The sequence below is a fragment of the Emys orbicularis genome, chromosome 1 (assembly GCF_028017835.1).
Source record: "Emys orbicularis isolate rEmyOrb1 chromosome 1, rEmyOrb1.hap1, whole genome shotgun sequence".
In the NCBI taxonomy this organism is placed as follows: Eukaryota; Metazoa; Chordata; order Testudines; family Emydidae; genus Emys; species Emys orbicularis.
In genome coordinates, this window is record NC_088683.1 from 326,233,777 (window position 1) to 326,258,728 (window position 24,952).

The 24,952-nt window shown below is 39.9% G+C and overlaps 1 protein-coding gene across 3 annotated transcripts in view; it reads right to left on the reverse strand.

Moving 5' to 3' along the window:
- The window catches only part of NUP58 (nucleoporin 58), a 54,381-nt gene that overhangs the window by 20,408 nt on the left and 9,021 nt on the right, over positions 1–24,952 (reverse strand). For 2 of the 3 annotated variants that reach the window (XM_065404508.1, XM_065404499.1), the window contains 10 exons: positions 23,400–23,534; positions 20,510–20,620; positions 17,947–17,971; positions 17,122–17,187; positions 16,575–16,749; positions 11,756–11,835; positions 11,035–11,153; positions 10,035–10,117; positions 7,443–7,644; positions 1,651–1,749 (listed from right to left, as the gene is read on the reverse strand). In XM_065404508.1, coding sequence (XP_065260580.1) covers positions 1,651–1,749; positions 7,443–7,644; positions 10,035–10,117; positions 11,035–11,153; positions 11,756–11,835; positions 16,575–16,749; positions 17,122–17,187; positions 17,947–17,971; positions 20,510–20,620; positions 23,400–23,534 — 1,095 coding nt within the window. The remainder of the gene's footprint in view (positions 1–1,650; positions 1,750–7,442; positions 7,645–10,034; positions 10,118–11,034; positions 11,154–11,755; positions 11,836–16,574; positions 16,750–17,121; positions 17,188–17,946; positions 17,972–20,509; positions 20,621–23,399; positions 23,535–24,952) is intronic. The other variant, XM_065404516.1, reaches the window with a different exon arrangement.

A 24,952-nucleotide genomic window follows, 5' to 3' on the forward strand; every position in this document is an offset into this window, starting at 1 on the left:
ATTACACTACTTGATTTAAGTATTTAATTTTCTGAATCCTTGAAGTATTCACTTTGTCCATCTATTTCCAAGAGCCCCATTTCTGGATGTTTTTTCTTTTTTCCCCCCTGCTGTACTAAGTTCTCTTTGTTAAATTATTCTTCACGTGTCGTAAGTCCGTATGTTGCACAATAAATTACAAACCCAAACAAAAGGAGTTAAGGATTTTACAAGATAATATACAATTATGGCAAAAAGTTATCAAAAAATTGCCTTCTTAAGCAAAGGGCTACTAAAGAAAGTTTAAAAATTAAGGCTTCAAGATCTAGCCAGTAGTTAGCTCCTATTTACTTGCTAGGACAAATTTGTGTAACTTGCATCAGCAAAATTTCTAAAAGAGTGTATCTGAACAAACTGTAGTTTACAACGTGTTTGAGGGAGGGATCAGGCCTTCCCTTTGTGTTTGTACAGCACCTAACATGCTATGGGGCTACTCAAAACAAGTAATGCAAATACATACTTCTTTTAGTCCACCTATGAAGATCAGTAATTTTTCCTGTTATCAGTACACACAAAATCTACTTCCATAGATAGTCAAATTTACAATTTGGCTGATGAGGACCATTCTGGAATTTATAAAGAATGTAACTAATTCCAAAGATAAGTAAAGTAGTTCATATTAAATGACTCATCATTTTAAAGATCTCAAACTACTGTAAATACACCACACAACATTAACAGCAAGTGAATTTTAATATCTATATAGTTCTGTGAAATTTACATGTTGATAGTCACTGTTCAGTTCACAGTTCACCTGTTGATAATAATCCTATGTTTCAAGTGAGAAAGCAATATTCATTAATTTTAAACTATCTTTTTTACATCACTACCTGCTCTTTAAGGCACAGCTCCTCTCCTGGAGGTTCTCCTACCTACTCCCTCCAGTCAGTCAAAAAATATTTGATTTAAACAAAAGAGAATTTTCCTCACTTTCAGAAGTTGTGAGGTTGAATAGCTTGACAAAAAGGATTTTGGATCTCAGCATTAAGAGGCAAACATTTTACAGAGCTGGATTCTGTACTAGAAAGCTGTGTAGCAGAACATAATTATGCTTTGACAAACAGGTTCCCTGAACAAGTGCAAATTAGATAGTTTTCCAGTACAGTTTCTTATTAAATCCTTGAACTGATAAACAAGCTGAAATGTGTTTTAAGAGTTAGAACTCAATTGTACACAGGAGAAATTTCTTAATTAGGTTAACATACATTCTTCTGGCTGCTATTTCAAATCCAAATAAAATGTGATTGTCTTTAAAACTGTGGGTACCTACTTTTAAAGCCTTTAGTAAACTATAAATAAATTCAAGTCCTAGTTACAAAATAATTGGTACTTTCCTGGTTTCAAAAATGCAACCCCAACATGCTTATCTTATGCCCACCTCTCTTGCATCTTTGGGTTCACTAAAAATGTCAACACTAGATTTAACCTTTGTGGTTTATCTTACTCTCGCTCTACAATGCAGATGACTTTTTCCCTCCACGTGTCTTACTTTTGCCAAACTGAAGATTTACTTCTGAAACAGATCATCCTCTTAGTGAAGTTTAAAGTTTGTAATAAATTCAGATGTATTGTATAATAATTCAATGAAATATTAGAAAAGTTAAAGTGTACCTCCAAGGTTTGAAGAACCTAAGCCACTTGATTGCAAGCCAGTGCCAATACCTGAGCCGAATGGCGTTCCAAAACTAACTCCCAGAGATGGCTGTGGCCCTGGTATAAAAAAAAAAAAAAATGAAAACAAACTTGCCTTACTCTTTCATGATAAAGAGATCCTTTATGTAATTATTTGATAAAAGTGAACATTATTGCTTTTAACAAATTCCATTAAAGTCCCCAAAACTTTACCTCTTCAAAATTCTTCCCCAAACTGCCTCTATGTCCACCTGGTAAATCTAAGAAAATACTGAACACAGTGTAAGGTGAAGCTACTTAAAACTAGCTAGTTACAATATATAATGAAGTATTTTTGTTACAAATTCAGTCTAACCTTATAAACCTATTTTAATAATTTATTAAAATCTTTTAAGAACTACACTTAAATGTGACACTATTTTGACACACAGTCTGTTGAAAGCAGAAGGAGAATCTTTTTAAAAATCTAACTTTAATAGTTAGTATCAAGTTCCAATTAAAAGAAGAGAAACTGACACTAACACGACTAAAAACCATCGTGTTACCAATAGCCAATATATTTAATAACTAGAAACCTTCAAAGCTACTCATTTGAGTATTTTTCCAAATTTAAACAAAAATTAAGTAGATAAAAAACAAGACAATGACTTTATTTTATTAAATTTATTGTTCATTTTAAAGCAAGTCAATTACACAACATGACAATTCAAACTTTTTCCACACAAAATAATAACTGAGTTCTGTTAAGCTTTGCTACATTACACCATTCCAACCACCTGTTTAAATAAACATTTACAAAGGCACAATTTTGTGTACCTTAACTAATTAGATACATTCAAAATTTCAAATTCAGAAGTTTGTCCCATCATTTAAAAATTTTTAGAGACAGCAATTACCCTGCACGTTCACACTAAAATGCAGGATTGTCAAAAACCCATTTTCAGTCTGCCAAGCTTAAATTTATAGCCTTAGTTTGTTTTTCTTGTGGAGAATAGAATCACCTTGCTAGCCCCTCCTGTTACTAACACATTACAAAAATCTAAAAGTCATTAACGCTGATAAATAATTTATGAAAATGATTCAACAGTTTTCACAGTACAATCTTCATATTCCTGTCTTTTTCCAAACACAGTCATCAGTGCATTAGTTAGAAAGTTGAAGGGGTTGTCAAGATAAAATACAGTGCCTACCTCTTAACCCAAGTTAAGTACATTCTTATAATTTAAAAAGGCAATACTGTAAGCCATATGGTCACAAGCATACATAGCACAGAATGCAATGTACATGGTAATGTCTTTGCCAACAATGTTGGAACAAGTAAGATCTTGTAGTCCTTTTATTTTTTTGTTATCTTTTGGTTCTTATTCAGAATTTTTGCCTTACTTGTTAAAGTATCTGTAACCAGCAATTTTCATCTAAAGCGATTTAAAATAAAAAAAAGCTAGTGGTAGTATTTTGAATACAAAGTATTTGGTTCTTGAGATTGAGAAAGTCAAATGGAGGATCAACCAGTGTTTGAATTAAGTAGAAGGCACTGTATTAAGAGGTAACACTTTCGCAAGAAACACAACAAAGCCCTTAAATGATCCAATGCAGAATGAGGTCTGCCTACTCAAAGTAGTGTTAAACTAAAATTTATAAGGGCAACTAAAGCTGTGAATTTGCAGTCTGCGATTAAGCAGCTATTTGGGAAGTCAAGTTCTATCATTGTTCCAAGTAAGAAGTATGCACTGTATTTCATACCAGCTAAGGCCCTTAAAGTATTTTTCTACAATAAAAGTGATGGATTAATCTCAAACTAATTTGTTTACATCCAGTTTATTTTAAATATTGAAATATCTACCTAGCAGCTCCTTTAGAAATGTTGTCAGTACAAAGGAAATTAAAAACAAAACAAAACAAAAAAAACCATGTCAGTTAGACCTCTAAAACTAAAACAGAAAAATGTGTCCAGTTCCTTCTCATTTAAAAAGAGTGCATCAATTTTCTACCTTAATAGGAGGCACTGTTGGTGGAAGACCTTAGAATAGAATGAAGACACCAGAGTCCTCCAAGACATGCTTGTTTTTAAATGTAACATGCTTTTTAGATCAGTAAAACAGTATTACTCTAAAACACCTATATTCAAGTTATATAAAACAGGATTTCATTCCAAAAGCTGACAAGCTTTTCATTGAACAGGCCTGTGATATATTTGTTCATTTTGTACCATAAAATTCTGAAGGCATTGTCATAATTTATAAACCTCTTAGGTAAACATACATAATTTTCAATAGCAAAAGACTAGTGATAAAGATCCTCCATGCCAAAAGTACCAGCAAACATTGTCACCTTTGGCTATTATAAGTTATGAGACAAATCCTTAAAACAATAATTTTAACAATATTTTAAAACCTGCTATTTTTTGCCCTGTAGAGCATTTTTAGTTTAATAAATAAAGACTCACTACTAAGAACCCAATTAGACAATAGGTCAACAAGATTCCCTACCAAAGTGATACCATAGTTTAAATTTATGTGACATTTTACAGAGTTCATCACATCATTGGTTCAAACACAAGACCAAATTTAGTGTCACAATTCAAATTTCATTCTGAGAGTAATACACTGAAATTTTACCTATGTCAAGGTCAAATTATACAATAAAGTTCTAAGTGCTGTAAAGATTTTATTAAAGTATCCCATTCTCACTTAAATTTCATGTTGAGAAGTCAAAACATAGCTAATATCTTAATCATGCTTTGACTTTAGTTTCCCCCCCAGCTAAATCAAGAATAATTAAATGTTTTTGGGGAAATAAAGGAAAGTATTCCTTTGGTTAAGCGAACTTAGCCTTACCAGCAGAATGTTAGATCGGTTCCATCCTATTGCATGTAAGGCTGTAATGACACTCGGCTTTTTATTTTCCCTTAGTGTTTCTCACAATTTCTACTGCCACCAGTAGCACTAAGAGTAGACTGCCCCCCTGGCATTTTAACTACCATGTTGTTAAAGACTGCTCATTGCAGGTCTAAATGAGAGGGTAGTAAAAGCGCTTGCTGCTGATCTAACTAGCACAACCAGCTTCCACCAACAGTAATGCTGCACTAAGAGTAACAGTGTGAAATTAAGAGAAAAGTTTAGTGCAGACATGGCTAAAGCGTAGTTTTATTAACGCTAAACCTTTGACTTCTGAATGTGAACTAAAAATAAATTACGGTCTCTGCCTTCCTTCAGAGAAAGATGAGTAGCTTGCTAAATCTAAATTAACTTTAAGGAATAGCCTTATACCATGTAAACATCAATATATTTTTAGACACAAGAACAAAAGTCCTTACTCTTGACATTTAGAGTACTGTGTGTTACTTTTTTTTTTTTTAGCCAAACTTTAAAAGCCCAGATTAATTTTCTTGTTTTAGAAAAGTCTTTGTGAAGAGATCATGGGGAAGAACAGTAGATTAGGTATCTCTCTCTCACACACATACAGTCAAACACTTGTCCTGCCCTCCTCTCATCCCTTATATTTCTACTCTTTTGGGCCCTGATCTTGCAAATATTTAAGCAACTGCTTAACTTTATGCACTGTGAGTAGTCACTGAAGTCAATGAGACTTCACATTGTGTAAAGTTAAGTGAATGCTTTAAGTCTTTGCAAGACTGGAACCTTATTGCAGTAGAAGGCCAAATGGCATCTTTTCCTCTGCTAAACAGACAGTGGTCCAAACATCTATTCGCCTCAGTTGCTTACAGCCAAGTCCTCTACAGTGTGTTTTACGGGGAGACAATGAGTGCATTTGGTAATAGTCTGACCCCATTAGTGGTAACCTAAAGTCACTGCCACCTATTCTTTTTTGGTGGCATACGTGATAAAGTCCATCTTGCCTAAGTCCATCTGCATCAGAGACCATGATCACATCTATAGTTGGCATACTTGTTGGCACTTCTGAGATACCCAACAAAATATGAGCAGAGACTTTATTACTAACCGCAAAAAAGTTATTGAAGGTATCTCAAGATATAAACTGCCTTATCCTATAGAGGTTGGCATAGCTCAACTTTTCAATTCTCTCACCCATCCTGCTGAAAGGACATTCATACTGAAAAAGTTCTAACAATGACATTACTTTATTGATGTGATAGCTCAACTGGTAGTTCTTTTGTCTCTGGAGCCAAAAAAATAACTTCAAACCCCTCACCAGTGGTAATGAGGACACATGATTAGGACATCTTAAGTAGTGTGACAATCAATCCTATAATGACTAATGAAAGGATCTTAAAAGACAAGAAAAAGGTGAGTGGAGAGGTGCAGTTTTTGGTAACTATCAGGGCTGCACAATCCACACATCCCTCTATATAAAAAAACATGAGAGAATTGGAAGTCATTTCAGATTGTTACATCCTTAAAAAAAGTTTACTGTATATGTCAATGCATCTAGAGAATAATTCCACAATTTTTAGTTATAGCCACCAGTAGAAACACTTAGTGGATTACAGTCGAGATTTAGATATAATCTATATTTCCCTTTTGTTGTGATCCATGTATTCTGGTTTACATGTAATTGGAACTGGTTCCTCACTCTTCACAGGGGCCAGGGCTGGAAGTATATAGAGCTTTCTACCTACATAGATAAGGGAGGAAGTGCCTCATTACTTGAGAACAATCCCTACAGATGATTTTTGAATGACTCTGGGCAAAGCCATATATTCCTTTGGTTGGCCAGATGCAGCACTGAAGGCATTGTGGGCAAAGAAAGCAAAGGTGGAGTGCAGAGAAGGGGAAAAGATCCTGAGGTGATTAGCACATCTAGGATAAAGAACATTTCAGGAGGAAATCAAATGGTAAAATAGAGGTATATCCCAAATTCGCAAACTGGGTGTCTGAAGTTCGGCACCTAAATCTATGTTCAGGCTCCTTAACAAAAGTGCATGATTTTATCAAAGGATTGTGCGTCTGCCATTAACATGGTTGGATTTTTCAAAGGTGACATGTGAGGTGCACAGTCCCTTTGAAAAAAAATATCAGGCCACTTCTATCAAAATGCCTATCTTCAGGCACCCAGCTTTGAAAATTTTGGTTAATATGACTAGGAGTGCATTTTGACAATGTCAACGAAGACAGCCTAAATGGCTTCCTTTCCTGTCCAGTCACCTCACCTCACGTGTACATTGGGCCAAAACACACACCCTTGATGTGTTTCACACACACTTTTTCTGTTCTTGTTCAGTCACAACAGCAAATGGCCTGTTAGCAACTGTTAGTACCATCCTTCCGAAGAAATTAGAAAAACAAGAAACAATGGGCCAAGCATTCTTTCCTTCTACTCTACATACTTAAGCTCCAATATCCTCTGTTTTGTAGCATATTTTAATTTACAATTTCAAAGTGCTATATAAAAATGCATCATTCATTTTACATAAGAAAAATGTAATATGCATTTGGATTCATTCCTCCCTCCCCCCCAATTTGAAAATCATTTACTATACAATCATACAATTTTGGAAAGATGCCATATTACTCATATTCAGAGATGTCATTTAAGAATGAAGACTCACATTCCAAGGGGTAATTAGAGGAATACAGTAAATATCACTAATACAAATAAATTCACAAGATTAAATATCTATCTGGTATATAATTATTGCTAAGTCTACCCTGCATTTTTTATTAGCTATGTATTGATAACTTACAATTTTTTTATTTTTAAGCCAACACAAAGGAAGACCTTATATAAAAATTTACACAAATTGACTATTGTTGTAACACTAGTAATCTATAACTTGAATGCATTCAGACCTGTAGCAGGCTGTTGCTGCTGAGAAAGTGTGGCAGCCATGGCAACGGCTGCTGCATTTGGTATGTTGCTGAAAGGGGTTGGTCCAGTAATAACACGTGGGGCACTCTGCCATTTCTTAGCTTCTGCTCGTCTTGCCTCAAACACATCCATAGCATCTCCGAGAAAGGTTTTTCTATAGCCAAGGTATTGGTCTTTGAGCATCTGAAAGAGAAGTCATTTTAGTTCAGTACATCTGAGGTAAGAACTAAATAGTTTAGTCATGGGGCAAGTTAACAGTTAAATACATTTTAATATAATTAAAGAAACATTTTTCATATTAGTTTAGGGGTGTTAAACTCATGATTTGGAGAGGATTGAATTAATTTTCTGTTTATGACTACATGTTACCACCAATCTGGAGCTAACCACAGATGTCAACTAAAAGACTTTCCACACAGATCAAGGCCAAATCCTCAACTGGTATAAATCCATATAGTTGCACTTGATTTACATCAGCGCAGGATTTGGTCCCAGGTAGAATATAATCTTTATGTAGTAATAAAACTTAAATATCTTATTTTGGCATTCAGTATCATCGAGTGGGAAAACATGCGGAACTTCAGAACTCTCTATTGATGCCCTTTGAGTTCTTTGTTTTTCTCCCTCTTACCTATGTTTTTCCTTCTTTCTGTACTGAAGGAAATACAGCATCTCCCATTTCCCAGTCCTGTTGGGATTCACTCCCACCCCTACCCCATTTCATCTGCTCAAGCAATCAATAGAGCCTTGCACGGATACAAAAATATGTATCCGCAATCCGCAAAAATGGTCTGCAGGTATCTGCGTCAGATATCCACGGATTTGCTGGACTCTAAACAGCTCCACAGGTCACTTTGCAGCAGTGATGCAGGGCTGTGTCAAGCCCCCAACTGCCCCTTGCCCCCAGTCCCACTTTTCCCCAGACTTCCTGCCTTGCCACCCACTCTGCCCCACCATACCTCCTTCCCTGCTCTGGGCAGGGAGGCTACAATTCTGGGTCCTTCTATGCAGTGCTGCCCTCCCCGTGGAGCACTCGGACACCCTATGCCGCACCCTCTAATGCATGCAGCCATTGCTGCCTGCTTATTTAAAGAACAACCCCACCCTCAAAATGGTGCTTGGCTCACTCTCAATAGGGAGTTGTAGTTTACTTCCTCCCTTCAAGCAAGCTGGGGACAACAACTCCCAGAATGCCCAGCATGCTGTTGCGTGATTCAGAGAACTGAGCTACAGCCTGCAGGCTGGGTGACAGCCGCTCTGTTCGGGTGAGCGTGTGCTGCAGAGCCCTGTGTGGATACAAAATTTGTATCTGCAGCCGTGCTGTGATCTGAAAAAACAGTCTGTGGGTATCTGCATCTGTGGATACAAAGAGGATATCTGCGGATTTGCAGGGCTCTAGTGATCAGCAATTAAGCTGCTGGTCTCTCCCTCATGGACTAGAGAAAAATGGCTCCTGAGCAGACCAGCTTCTACCCTTTTAAATCTTTTAGCCCCTCCTTTATCACGTGACATCCCTGCCAGCTTCCCCACTTGAGCACAAACCCTTGCCACCTGATTTCATTGCCATGGCATCATCTCCCTTGACAAAGGAATTCTCCTGGGTATGAGGAGCTAGCCTATTGAGCAATTACATTTCAATGAAGAGCACTTCAGCACAATGACTATTTTGGTATTCTTTTACCACCGGCCTCTGGAATCTCAACCCAACATGCAGGCAAGCAGATCACAGAGTAGGTAAAAGGCTGCACACTCAAAATGAAATTTACAGCCTGGCACACGAGTTCAAAATTTCACAGAGAATTCATAAGTTGTACAGACATAGCCCCAATCACAACAAGGATATGTGAAATTTGAGGAATTTACACAATGTGAGAATTGTCTTACTACAGACTTCTCTACTGATCTAAAACAATCTTTTTGTGGGTAAGAATGAGAATAGGCCATATTGCATACTTTTTTTGTGCGTGCAGAGGCTGTACTAGAGCCCTCCTTAAAGAAGCCACTGAATCTCAATCAGCAATGAACCCAGAATGCTGTTTTCAACAGAACACCCAAGGGCTATTTTGCAAAATTACTTTATAACTGGAAAGCGGTATCTTCCCCTGATTCTGCTCATATTCAAATGACTAACTCATTTTTGCTTGAATTGTCAAACAAAAAAATAAATAAAAACAAACAAACAAAAACACAAACACTCATTGGGCAAACAGCAAGTATAGAAAATGTCAGCCCCCAAAATTTCAGAAAGTTACGAGCAATTGAAAAGACAGTGGAATAAATGGAAAATATTATGTAACCTTAAATACAGTGGTCACAGCTTCTGCCACTTTTATAATAAATAGTTTAAGCCAGCCTATCGCACTGCTTGAACAACGTATGTTCCAGCTCTCACATCAGAGAATGAACTTTTTATTTAGCAGCATCACTTTAAAAAGCTTAAATGAATAGTTTAAATCAACTCTGTTTAAAAACAGAAAGGAGAAGTGTTATAGAAATGTTGACATGAATAATGGCCTGCAGCATTTTTGGTTATGAAATATATATGAAAATATTATTCTTGAAGTAGAACCTACCTTTACATTTTCATGTATCGATTGAAGTTGTGCAGCTAGAGCTACAAATGTTTGATAAATTTTCTGCATAGCCATAGACAAATCTGTAAAACATGTATATCAGCAAATAAATTCATAGTCTTACTGCAATATTGAGACAAATTAATTAATTTATACTGCAACAAGGGTAAAACAACCAGCTCTATGATGTAACTTGCTGCAAACCTATGAAGAAAAAAAAAAAAAAGCACTATATTTCCTGTAAAACAAATGGAGCTGTGTGGGAGTAAAGTAATATTTTCTATTTAAAGAGGAGTCTGGACTTATTAACAAGTGAACAACGGACAGAATTATATTTCGGAATGATATTCACAAAATTTTGCCTATTTCTCCTCTTGAATTTCACCTGCCCAAATTTTAACTCTATTGGACCAGTATGTCTTGCCAATACTAATAAAAGATACAAGAAAATTTGGCTCATTTTGATGTATTTGTGAATGCTTATTTAAAACTCAAAATTTCATGACTCTGAATATTCAAAGTTCACTAAAAAGTTAACCGTCCATGATGTAGCCACAGAGGAGGCCCTCAATTCTGCAAGTAGTTCCAAGACATGACTAGATACAACCACTGGACCAATGTTAATCTAGCTCTGTTCATAGGGGCACTCTTCTGAGTAAGCCAAAAAGGTCAAATAAGTAGGATAGCTGTGGTTTTGCATAACATTTCAGATGCACGTCTCTTCCTGAACAAAACTGAAATGCTTTCAGTGTATCCACTTGGTGCAAGTCCCAAGATAAAATTGAAGTGGGAATTCAGGCCCCAGGCTTCCTGTCAAAGTTGTCTGAGCTGGTGCTTAAGTTCCTAAAACTTACTGTACTGGGTGACTTCAACATCCATATGAACAATAATTTCTGAAAGTTAACTAAGGAATCCTGATAGTTAAAGAGTAAAGTAACTAATATGCATTTCACACACACACTAAGGATTTCTGTAAAAACATTAAAATTGAACTTTTTACCTTGTGGAGTTATATGTGAATTGTTTGCTTGAGTGGCAAGATGATTTTCGAGTTCTTCAATTTGCTGTCTGTAGTGCTGCAGCTGTACTTCAAACTGTTCAACCAAGATCCTGAAGTAGCTAGAATAGAAGAATCAGATCACACTTGTTGAATTTCCTTCCTTTGCAACTTCATTTTTACTATTTAGGTCTACACCAATTGCAGGACTTATCAATATCATTTTAAGCAGTGGTCAGTATTCCAGTAAACATATTTTATATTACTCTTCTTCCAATGCTAGAGAAAGTGTGTTTCCTCTGCCTGAAGGTGATGTATGAATCTGTTAAGATTGATTTTTTACTGTTTCATTTGTTCAGTAAAACATGCAGTACATGCAATAAGGCATAGAACAAAATGTTAAAACAGTTTACCATAAAAGAGAAGTGTATACAGTTCACGTTTTAAAGGGAGACAACGAGTACTAAATGAAGATGGTTTCCTCTCCACTGCTGGCCAATGTAGGGGATAGGATGCCATGTCTGAATCCTCTGATGCTGGGTCAATTTGTGATTTTAATTATTTAATGTGTTAAGTTTTTATAGGTATACTAAAATATTGTTATCAGATGCCTCTATCAAAGGAGCAATAGATTACACATTGCAACGTACAAATCTATTTATAAGACAGATGGTAATGCATTTTTGATGGTTAATACAAGTTTCTGTTAGATACAGTAACTTACTCTGCTGGGGCTGAATTTTCATGTTGAAGACCAGGAGGAGTTTTCTGTGTTCTTAATGCTATTTCTGCATTCTTCAGCTCCTAAATAAGCAAATGAAGTGAATAAAAAAAAAGGACTACATGCTATAGTTCTATAAGAAAGCTGAATTCTGAAGAAAAAAAAAAAAAATCTAACGCTACTACTTCTTCACAGAGGGCTCTTTCCTTAGATGTGTTTTTGGCATGCAGTGTTTAATTAATGTTAAACCTTCAGGCATGGATGCATAAATCTGCTAAATGAGATATTTTCAAAACCTGGAATGTCAGGGACTGGGGTTGCCAAAGACATGTATATTAAGATGGGCAGGCCTTTAACACAACACATAGCAATGCTGAAGAGGGAACGATTGGTTTCACTTTCCTGAAAGGGGATTCAGTTTTCAAAAGTTTAGGAAACGCTGTACTATACTATCACAACTAAACTTTAATTTCCACTTCATCTAAAATAATTTTAAATTTTTTTCTAGACTTCAATAGGGAAGATTAGAGGAATGGGAGGAAATAGCACACCTAAAAGGAAGAAACAAGGGAACAGATTATCCGATTGTCTATTTTTAAAAGAGCATAGCCAATAGTTTACAAATTTATTTATTTATTTATTTTTAACATTTCCACTAAAGCCTTCCTGACGGCCTTCCCAGAGTATTATAATCACAGGATACACACTTCTGTGATTTGACTGTAGTACCTTCTAATAACTGTAGTAATAAGAATTTCTCGTTATCTAGTTCTGTACTTGTTTATTCTTAGCTGTTTTGACTAGTCAATATCTGAAAACACATCCCGGTGGAAGCAGAAGAAAAAAATTGTATTCACTGTATTCTTCTATGGGAACATACCACTGAACTTCTAGAAACCACTATTATTGTATTAGTTGAAGAAAGTACTTTATTACAAGACATAGGACTAGCATCATTTTCACTTTAGTACAAATCACATGTAGACTGGTTTCATAAGAACGGCCATAAGACCACTGGTCCATCTAGCCCAGTATCCAGTCTTCAAACAGTGGCCAATACCAGATGCTCCAGAGGGAATGAACAAGGCAGGACAATTACTGAATGATCCATCCCACCACCCAGTCCGCGCTTCTGGCACTTAGAGGCTTAAGGACACCCAGAGTATGGGGGTTGAGTCCCTGACCATCTTGGCTAATAGTCATTGATGGACCTATCCCACAGGAACTTATCCTAATTCTTTTTTGAACACAGTTATACTTTTAGCCTTTAAACAGCCTATGGCAGTGGTCCCCAACGCAGTGCCCGCAGGTGCCATGGCGCCTGCCGGGGCATCTATGTGCGCCCGCGTACTGGCCGGCGGACGAGCATCCACCGAAATGCCGCCGACAAGCAGCCTCTGGATGACGCTGCTTGTTGGTGGCGATGCCTATTGACGTTGCTGCTTCTCGGCGGCATTTCGGCGGATGCTCGTCCGCCGGCCACGGTCCGCGGTAGCTCGTCGTCTGGTGTCCGCCAGACTAAAAAGGTTGGGGACCACTGTCCTATGGCAACAAGTTTCCCAGGTTGACTGTGCATTGTGTGAAGAAGTATTTTCCTTTTGTTTTAAAACTGTCGCCTATTAATTTCATTGGGTGACCCCAGGTTCTTCTTGTGTTATGTGAAGGGGTAACTAACACTTCGCTATTCACTTTCTCCACACCTTTCACAATTTTATAGACTTTATCATATCCCCCCCATGATCATCTCTTTTCCAAGATGAACAGTCCCAGTCTTTTTAATCTCTCATATGGAAGCAGTTCCATATCCCTACTCATTTTTGTTGCCGTTCTCTGTACTTTTTCCAATTCTAAACTATCTTTTTTGAGATGAGGCAACCAGAACTGGTATGGGTGTATCGTGGATTTATATAGTGGCATTTATGATATTTTCTGTCTTATTATCTGTCCCTTTCCTAATGGTTCCTAACATTGTTTGCTTTTTTGACTGCTGCTGCACATTGAGCAGATGTTTTCAGAGAACTATCCACGATAACTCCAACATATCTTTCTTGAGTGGTAATAGCCAATTTAGATCCCATCATTTCATATGTGCAGTTGCGATTTTTTCCCAATGTACATTACTTTGCATTTATCCACACTGAATTTCATCTGCCATTTTGTTGCTCCATCACCCGGTTTTGTGAAATCCCTTTGCAAGTCTTTACAGTCTGCTTTGAACTTAATTATCTGGAGTAATTTTGTATCATCTGCAAATTTTGCCGCCTTATTGTTTACCCCTTTTTTTCAAATAATTTATGAATATATTGAACAGCATCTGTCTCAGTACAGATCCTGGGGGGAGGACTCTGCTATTAACTTCTCTCCAGTCTGAAAACTGATAATTTATTCCTACCCTTTGTTTCCTGTCTTTTAACCACTTATTGATCCATGAGACAATCTTCCCTCTGATCCCATGACCGCTTACTTTACTTAAGAGCCTTTTGTGAGGGACCTTGTTAAAAGCTTCCTGAAAGTTCTAGTAAATATATCCTGTGCATCACCCTTGTCCACATAGATTCATAGACTCTAGGACTGGAAGGGACCTCGAGAGGTCATCAAGTCCAGTCCCCTGCCCTCATGGCAGGACCAAATACTGTCTAGACCATCCCTGATAGACATTTATCTAACCTACTCTTAAATATCTCCAGAGATGGAGATTCCACAACCTCCCTAGGCAGTTTATTCCAATGTTTAACCACACTGACAGTTAGGAACTTTTTCCTAATGTCCAACCTAAACCTCCCTTGCTGCAGTTTAAGCCCACTGCTTCTTGTTCTATCCTTAGAGGCTAAGATGAACAAGTTTTCTCCCACCTCATGACACCCTTTTAGATACCTGAAAACTGCTATCATGTCCCCCCTCAATTTGGAAAAGAGAAGACTAAACAAACCCAATTCTTTTAGCCTTCCTTCATAGGTCATGTTCTCTAGACCTTTAATCATTCTTGTTGCTCTTCTCTGGACCCTCTCCAATTTCTCCACATCTTTCTTGAAGTGCGGTGCCCAGAACTGGACACAATACTCCAGCTGAGGCCTAACCAGCGCAGAGTAGAGCGGAAGAATGACTTCTCGTGTCTTGCTCACAACACACCTGTTAATGCATCCCAGAATCACGTTTGCTTTTTTTGCAACAGCATCACACTGTTGACTCATATTTAGCTTGTGGTCCACTATAACCCCTAGATCCCTTTCTGCCATACTCCTTCCTAGACAGTCTCTTCCCATTCTGTATGTGTGAAACTGATTGTTCCTTCCTAAATATTTGCTGACATATTTGCTGACACCCTCAAAAATCTTTAATAGATTGGCCAGGCATCATTTCCCTTTACAAAAGGCATACTGACTCCTCCACAACATACTGTGTTCATCTATGCAACTGATAATTCTGTTATAGTTTCAACCAATTTGCCAGATACAGGCCAATAAGCCTAATTTCAGTAACAGCCAGCATTTCCTCTGGTGACGTTTTTTTAAATGGGCATTACATTAGCTATCCTACAGTCATCTGGTACAGAGGCTGATTTAAGTGATAGATTACATACCACAGTTGTTAGTAGCAAAGCAAGCAAAATCCTGAAGAGTGTAGTCGAAAATAAAGTGCTATAGGTCCTTTAACTCTGAATTTAAGAAAGTGCTAGCAGCGTTTACCTTGTCACAGTCCTCCCCAGGTGAAGACTTAGACTGACAAGCATCCCACTTAAAGTTAGCTACATACCAAGTGTACGTTGTATAGAACAATGTCCAATTGCCAGACAAAGTGAAAACTATCTAAACCCTTGCGTTTGTTTATTTCATTGTTTTCTTACAACCTAGAACCTTCAGTGACTGAAAAGAATAGATACTAGTAAGCTGGGATTGAACAGACCACAAACTAGCCTGACAGCAAGGAAGTTATTTCTAGCTCTCACAACTGCTAATAAACAGGAGATAAGGTATTCCGGTGTCATTCCAGATTGATTTGAAAATTCCACATTTAATAAAGTCTAATGTTTACAGTGATAATTAGATTTTATGAAATGTCAAACATGAAAGAAAATGCAGATTGAATTTATTTTGTTTGCTTCCACTTAGGATAATCAAAGCACGATCTCTAATCCGCTTCTATACTAAGAGAGACTGCCCTGCAGAAATACTTCCCAAGTGAGCAATATAAGAAGGTGACAAAATAAACTAGATCCAGACTTAAGTGCCATGCTTTTAATAAAGAAAATTCAATTTTTACTGCTGCTTTACCGACTTCGTAATTAATATCCCTACATCTGACCATACAAGTGATTATAGGATTTCTATTTTAAGTGTTCTTCTCTTGGGAATCTCAGGGTACACCTCTACCCCGATATAATGCGGTCCTCAGGAGCCAAAAAAATCTCACTGTGTTATAGGTCAGACCGCGTTACATCGGGGTATGGAGAGGAACCGCTTTTACTGCTCCCCGCCCCAGCTTCTTCCCCCCTGCCCCCCCCAGGCTTGCCACACCAATCAGCTGCACCTTGAAGTCTATAAACCACAATTTGAGAACTTCAATAGCTCAGACATAGGTCAGGGGCTTGATACAGGAGTGGGTGGGTGAGATACTGTGGCCTGCGTTGTGCAGGAGGTCAGACTAGACGATCATAATGGTCCCATCTGACCTGAAAGTCTATGATTCTATTTTCTGGTCAATATACAAATAATTTGAGCTTCTAATATTAGAGTGATTGACAGCATTGAATGCCTCTCACCTTATGTGACATCATATGCTTACTGATTTGAGCTAATAAAACAATACTTGTTTGTTAACATACCTGGGCAGTTTCCATTTTCAATTTGTCAATATTAAGAGTGTTTCTCTGTAGTCCACTAGCAGCCACTGACAAAAGCTGTTTCAAAGCTTTAATATCCTCCTGTACTTTAAGCATTGCTTTGGAAGACATTCTACTAATTTCTTCCTGCACTTGTTTTTGTTCTTTCACAAATTTCCTGAAAAAAGTTGGAAGTAGAAGTTTAATTTGTTACATTTAAAGCACACAAATGTTCTACCTCGAGTATTGTTTTAATAAAAATAAAATTAATCTTGATGAAATCCCAAACCACTAATACTGAGTGATAATTTCAGCTTTTGCCTCTTTTATAGAACTACAGTATACTATAATTTCATCATCCCCCCCAACATTCTAAAACTGGAGCTTCAACAGAAGATATTTAGAGGGGTTATCTTGTACCTTCAAAAGATAAGCAGTGTATCCTCACTATCTAAAACAATTTTTAAAAGTGTGATTAAACCACTTGTTACTTTAAAGCATGACAACATAATTATTTGGTTATCCCAACTAGTATAAGGAAAATACTTACTGGAGATTTTCTACATCTTGACAGATTAATAGAGGTAGATTTTCATCCTTCAGTGCTTTACTATCTCTGCCAAAAGATAACATATGCATTCATAGACACACACTACTTCTAAACAACTTTACCCCATTACTAAACAGCCAAAGAGCTGTAAATATTCATTCTGCTTTACAAGTTTGTATCTAATTTATGAATGCTACAGTAAGTAATAATGATTTGAATTTCCTTTTATAAAACCAATTGTGAAGAACTGCACCAACTTACTTAATTCTTCACTGAGATAAGATGGGTGAGGTAATATCTGATTGGACCAACTTCAGTGTTTTGCAAGAGTTTAATTTTACAGATGAGTACGATGAGATTTTCCAAAAACCACGTAATGAGTCTGCAAGAGAGTCATGAACAGAGAGACCGCAGGAGTCCTATCTCTCTGTTCTGAACTCCAGCTACTAAATACCACCTTCTACATGAAGCTAAACTAAGCAAATTTAAGGTTACATATGCCTCTAGACAGGGACTATGCCCCCTCTGCACCTGGAAAGCATCTAGCACACTTTTGGTGCTATTACAAACTAATTAGTAATAACCAGAAACACTGGATCTGTATTTTGTGGTTTATGGGACAGTGACCCCCTCTCCACCCATTTGAGTCCTACAAAATTTCATCAGAACAGTCAACTCCCATAACGTATTTAACAGTGATAATTGCATTTTCACAGTATATAGGCATTTTTAAAGGCCAAAGAAACAAAATAGGAGAAACATTTTAAAGCTTCACTATTTTCTAAGAACCTATAGAATGTAAAGAGGAATACTAAACATACTTACTCTGGTCTTGTTCCTGTTTTATCACCTAGAAGATACAGATAATTTTATATAAGAATTGATACCTTGAACAACTGTCAAGCAAAATAAGCCTTAAGAAGTTTTTCGGGGAAGGACTGATGACTATCACTCACCTCAGTGCATGTTGGCTCAGGGCATTAGGTCAGCCCCGTTGGAAGAAAATTTAATTGACTCTTCCCCTCCTCCTTCATTACAGGTTTCTATTTCCCCCCCTGGCACTTACAGTCTATCTTATTTAGACAGCATCACTGTGGTGCACGGCACTTTACAGACAAGGATCTCCTGAACAGGAATGATGGTTCGGCAGAGAGGGCACTACCCTGAGACTCTGGAAACTATGGTCCAATGCTTTGCTTCACCAGAGACCTCCTGTGTGACCATAGGCGAGACACTTTAAACTCATTAATAATTCTGAGGCACTCAGATATTATGGTAATAAGTAATTATATGGCTCTTAAGTGATAGGCCTCCTCCACATATCCCACTGTACCAGTACACTCCTCTAGCAAAGTCTTCTTTCACAAAACATGCAATACATACCCTCCACCAGGGTCACAGAGCAATACTTCAACAATATAAAACTTCTGCTGGCTCAAGTAAGACTCACAAGGGTGGATTTTATATGGTTTCTAACCTGCTATTCTACTATTTCAGCCTTTGGAATAGCTACCCTGAACAACTGCTCTTAACTACCCTCTCCCCCAAAAAACCAAGAGATTACTCAACTATAATGTGAACACTGAAGAAAATGCATCATCTTTGTTTTAAAACTCTGGGAATAACTAGTTTAGCTAGTGTCTGACACGGGAAATGGAAGACCAAACCCCCTTAATGTATGCTCATATCAACACCATAAACCTTACTTACTAATTGGCAAAAAGTGTATTGTAACCACGAACTTACTTTTTTGTAATTGCTTTTGATATAATATTTTATTAAGGAATTATTTAAAAAGTATATTACTGTAAAGTATTAGGAAGACAATAAGAAGATTACAGACTATTTTAATCAACTTTGAAGGAGAGTTACATAAACCCCACATGATTAGAAATGCTTCCATGACTTTTAAAATTCATTGCAATGAAAGAAAGTTGCTTTCAAACAGGTTCTTTGCATTTGTAACACACACTTATAGTCTAGCGCTATTTCCCCCGCACTCCCAAGTGGTCAGAGTACATGTGCGAGCCTGACACAGCCTTTGAGGCAACAGACCTGTAGAGATTCATACTTTAAGACTCAGAGATCCCAAGTTTGATCCTTGCTGCCAACAATCCACCCAGAGGCATTGCATTGCATTACACCAAGTTTGCAAGCAAAATATTGTTGCACTGTATTTATGTAGAAGAATCTACAAGTTAAAATAGTTGAAAACTTAGTCAAATTGCCACAGCAAGAGACGTGCAAAGAGTAAATTACTATTTTCTTTTAGAGAGACAAGGTGGGTGAGGTAATACATTTTATTGAACCAACTTCTGTTGGTGTGAGAGAGAGAGAGAGAGAGAGAGAGAGAGAAGCTTTTGAGACACACAGAGCTCTTCTTCAGGTCTGGGAAAGGTACTCCCGGTGTCACCGCAAAATGCAAGGTGGAAGGGATTGTTTACCATAAGTAGTTAGCACATATTGTAAGGGACTATTCAAGGTAGCATGGCCTGTTAACACCTCTGCAGTTATAGAATAAAGAGAGGAGGTTAGGTGGTTCAGATTGTAGTAATTAGCCATAAATCTAGTGTTTCTGTTCAATCTGTGATTTTTAGTGTCTAGCAGCACTTCCTCAGGCTTCCTAATTTCCCCGAGGGTGCTTGACCCCCCGTTTCGCCCCAAGGTCCAACCCCCACTCCACCCCTTCCCCTAAGGCCCCACCCTACCCCTTCCTGCCCCCTTCCCTGAGCATGCCCTTGCTCCACCCCTTCCCCCCCAGCGCCTCCTGCACACCTCTGAACAGCTGATTGTGGTGGACAGGAGGCATTGGGGGGAGGAGCTGATTGGCGGGGCCCGACAGTGGGCACTGAGTACCCACTATTTTTTTCTGTGGGATCTCCAGCCCCAAGCACCCACCGAATCAGTGCCTATGTCTAGCAGAGTAATGAATTTAAGCCCTTCAGCTCATCTTTTGAACGGTTCCTTATAACATGTACTAACTACATATACTAAACAATCTGTTCCACCATGCAGTTTGCTGTGATGCTGGGAGTACCTTTCCCAGACCTCAAGAAGAGCTCTGTCTCTCTCACCAGTAGAAGTTGGTGCAATAAAACATACTACCTCACTCACCATGTCTCTTGAATGTCCTGAGACCAAAATGGCAACAACTACATTGCGTAATTTCTTTTTTAGCTTTATCAATCTTAAAACAACCCTTGATTATTAAAGACATTTTTAAAATACTTTATTTTTACGGTGTCCATTAAGAGTTAGAAAAACCAAGCCATTAATGCCTCCTCACTTACATCTTTCAACTAAGTGCTTTCAAACAGAATTTTTATAGCAAGTATTTTCCAAGGTTTCATAAAAATTACAGAAAAACAATATTGCATCAACAACTTACTCTTTTTATCTGAAGAGCTACTAAAATCTATGCCACCAAGACCTTCATTAACAGTAGTTGAAGGAGCAGAAGTCGTCCCCAGAGTCAAACTCAGAGCATTCTGTCCGAGTCCTACAAATAACCCAAAAAGTATTTCAGTAACACATAATTTAGTGTTTTAGCTTCAATATATTGTGATTAGATTTATGTATGTCATCTTGTTTTCAGGATTTGTTTAGCTATATTTGGGTCAAGAAGTTCAGTGAAAATAATGTAAAGAGAAGAAGAAAAAAATTCTTCTATGAACTAAACGTTCTAAATATCTAATTTTAACATCTTTACCTGCCTCATCACTTGCACTATCACTGCATATTGTGTCATGTTACCTCACTCAGGATTAATACATTATTTTTCAACAGGACTTCCACACAGTGAAAGGAGTATGCAATATCCACTTAATTGCATTTTATATGCAAGATAGCAAGCAGCCAGCATTGAAAATTTGAGCCATCAGTCTTTCCTATGGCCAGTGGCCAACAGACAGCAATTGACCAGAGTTTACAAAAAGATCTTGTTAGTTTCACAGAGGCCGTCTCCAGCACTCTGAGAAGCAGTGAACAACATTCTTATAAACATCACTTAGCAGCTAGCCATTTCCTACAGCTGACGATTATTTTGGGGGAGTGTGAACAGGAGGGTGACAGTGGGAATCTCTCATCACCTTTTCTAGAAGTTTTTAGGGAAAGTAACAATTTGAGGCATTTCTCCAAGTAGCTAGGAAAGGGTATGAAGAGATCTCACCTTCCCACATCAGCCAAAGGGAGAAACTAAAGCTCTCCATTCCATACAGCAACTACACTAAGTATTTCAGAATAGAGAAAATGAATTCCTGTATTTTTACAACCCCTGCACACTGGAGGCCCAAGCCTGACTAAGGTCACAGGGCACTACTGCAATATAATAAAAAGAGGAAAAATACCATATTTATTAGACACCCAAGGCCAATATGAAAGATTGGAGTGCTCCTCACTCCACCCCACACTGGATCCAGGAACAGCACCCTCCCTTTTAACAGCAGAGGATAGAGGGGTATATACTACGTTTTTCTCCAAGCTGTTGTCCCTGGACATCGGGGCTGGAGGGGGTCCTGATCTAACAAAGGGGATTTAAAGTTACACTACTGTAGCTCAAAAGGTTTTCTAAATTCACTCACAAAAATCACTGCTAAAACAAGGGACCAGTGACTATTTTATACTAAGAGTTCTCAAAGCATTTCATAGTGCAAACCACATTATTAATGAAGAGATTATTTTATAGAACACCTCCCCTTCCATTTATGATCACGTAACACCCCTATGGCAGCTATGGTAACTACTTCATGGAATACTCCTGAGGGAATTCTGTGCCAAAAAATTAAGAATTCTGCACATATTTTAAAATCCTGCAAAACTCTGCACATTTTGTCAATAAATAAATGTGGAGGCTCCACCATGGCAGTAGGGAGCACAAGCCACTGACTGCACAGAGGTGGGAGATAATCCTGCCCTCCCACTCACCCTCTGCCCGGAACATGAACTTGGTGGTAAAGCTGCACCCAACACTGACATACGGCAAAGACCAGGCCTGCCCCAGAAACACCCTCGGGCCCTGCCCCTCCGTGCCAAGCACACTAGATGTAGGCAGGCAGGCTTATCCCAGCAGGATCCAAGTACGGAGGGGCTTAGTGTGAGGAGATCAAGGTGTTTGCCCCACACAGAACCCTATTACCAATCTGAGTGTGGGTGGCTTGATGGGGTGGTCTGGGTGCAGGGGCGGATCTGGATGAACTGGGGTGCAGACACAATGGGACTCTGCAGGGGAGTCCAGGTGAAGGTGGTTGGGGCTCAGCAGGGCGGGGGTCTGGGTGTGAAGTGCTCAGCAGGGGGGTCCAGGTGTTGGCTTGGTGGGATTCAGTGGAGCAGGGATTTGAGTGCAGGGGGCTAGTCAGGGTCACCCAGGTGCAGATGGAGTGGGGGTTCGAGTGCGGAGAGTGGTCTCAGTGCAGGGGTGGAGTCCAGATGCAGGGAAGTGGGGCTTGGCAAGGGGATCTGGGTGCAGGGGGGGCTCTGGATGCAAAGAGTGAGGCTTGTTAGGGTGTAGTTTCGGGGGGGAAATCAGTGAGGGGGTTCTGGGTGCAGGTGGTGAGGCTTGGTGGGGTGGTCTGGGTATGAGGTGGGTCTGGATGCACGGGGGTTGGTCAGATGGGGGAGCTGTTCCCCCCCATCCCCCCACGGCTGAGGAGAGATGGGGGAAGCAAGTGGGGGAATTATGCACAGCTTCCTGCAGTCAGTGAGTTTTCTGGGGGTGGGTCTGACCCAGCTCTGGCTGCTCCTTGCAGAGGAAGAGAAAGTTCTGTCCTCCCCAGCCCAGCTGGGACAAGCAGCATAGCCTGCACAGGGTAGGAGCCACTGGCTGGAGCACCCCCAGCCCTCCAGTGATTTACCTCTCTGCTGGCTGCTCTGGGCACCCAAAACAATACACCTGCACTGCTGGGGAGTGGCGCATGACCACTCTTGTGGCTTCCCTTTGCTTCCCCATCAGAAAGTCATTTCTCTGCAGGGAAGCAAAGAAATCTGTGGGGAACATGAATTCTGCACACGTGCATTGTTGCAGAATTCCCCCAGGAGTAATGGAAGAATACTTACATTCTTGCAGAAAGCTGCTAATGTTAAATTAATTTAAGGTGGAAGAAGTAGAATATTTAGACGGTAATTGTATTGTCTGGTATTTTATGACTTGCTAAAACCAGTAACATTCAGGGAAAATGCAAAAGTTTCAGAGGGAATTATTTAAGTTTTACAGTAACCGCATGGTGTTACTTGTGTTTCAGCATTGTGAAATAGAAGTGGGAAAAGAATAAAACTATTTTCACCTGTTGCTGCTGTGGTTGCATTCTGGAAGAGTGTACCTCCCAAACCAGCTAAGGCTCCTCCCAGTGAAAGGCCTGTGGATGCACTTGTAGTTGGGGCAGCTGTCCCACCCAAATTTAATGTAAAGCCAGTAGAACCTGAAATTAAAAGAAAGAATGAAACCATCCTTAATACACGGACTATACAGTCTGCAGACAGCCTAAAATAATTACTCACAGGTGTGAACTGCCTCATTCATCATAAAGGAGAGTTAACACTGAATGAAATCTGCAGCAATGAACTAAATTTAATATCATCACTAGGGCCCTACCAATTTCACAGACATGTCACAGACAGTGAAATCAGCCCTTCCCCATGAAATCTGATCTCCCCTGATGCTGGGAGCCTGGAGCTCCCAGCTGCTAGTCCAGCCACGCTTGGGAGGGGCAGGAGTTGTCCTTCCCCTGCATGGCTGCTCTTGGTGGGGAGATCAGAGCTACCTCCAGAATCAGCACAGAAATGAGGGTGGTACACCCTCACTTCTGCACTGCAGCAGCCCAGGCTTCCGTTCCCCCTCTCCCCTCCCCACAGCTCCTGCTGCAGCTCTGAGCGCCGAGCTCTTGGTTTTCTCCCCCAGTATCTCCTGCCATGCTGGGGGCTTCTGCTCCTGGCAGCTGCAGCCGGAGCAGCCTGGGCTCGGGGCCTCCCCCGGTCCAGTCAGGGATTGGGGCAGCCCCGCAGTCAAGGCTCTGGGCTTCTGCTCCCGGTCGCTCCAGCCAGGTCAGCCCGGAATCAGGAATTCTGCCCCTCCTCCCCTGACCCCCGCGGCTCCTGCCACAGCTCCGAGCTTCCTCCCGTAGCAGCTCCGGCCGGGGCTGGGGGCTTCCGCGCCTGCTGGCTGCAGCTGAGGCAGCCCATGCTTGGGGCTTCCACCCTGCCCCTGCCAGGGCAGCCCGGGCTCAAGGCTTCCGCACCCTCCACCCCACTCCAGCCAGGGCTTGGGGCTTCTACCCTCCCCAGCAGATGCAGCACCCCTGCTGCTCCAGCCCAGTCTCAGGGCAGCCTGGACTCAGGGCTTCGGCCCCCCAGCCATGGTTTGGGGCAGTCAGGGCTCGAGGCTGCCCATGCTTGAGGTACCACCCTGGGGCTTCTTCTGGGGCTGGGCACCCATTTTTCCAGAGGGCCCCTGCCTAAATCGGTCACTGGCCTGGACTAGCAGCTAGGAGCCCCTGGCTGGGGCATTCCTAGCACTATGGGGGAGATCCTACCCACCTCCACCTCCCGGAACCTCCTCTAACTGCAGGAAGCTCTGAGGCTGCTGCCTAGTCAGCACAGAAGAGAGGGTGGCAATCTTGGGACCACCATCCCCCCCATCCGACCCCCCTCCGCCGCCCCAACAACTATGCAACCCCCCCATGATCCCATTTTGGGTCGGGACCCCCACTGTTACAACACTGTAAAATTCCAGATGTAAACATCTGAAATTGTCCAATTTAAAAACACACTGGCCGTGAAATGGACCATGAATTTGGTAGGGCCCTAATCATCACCAACAGGGGGCAACTGTACTGACTGT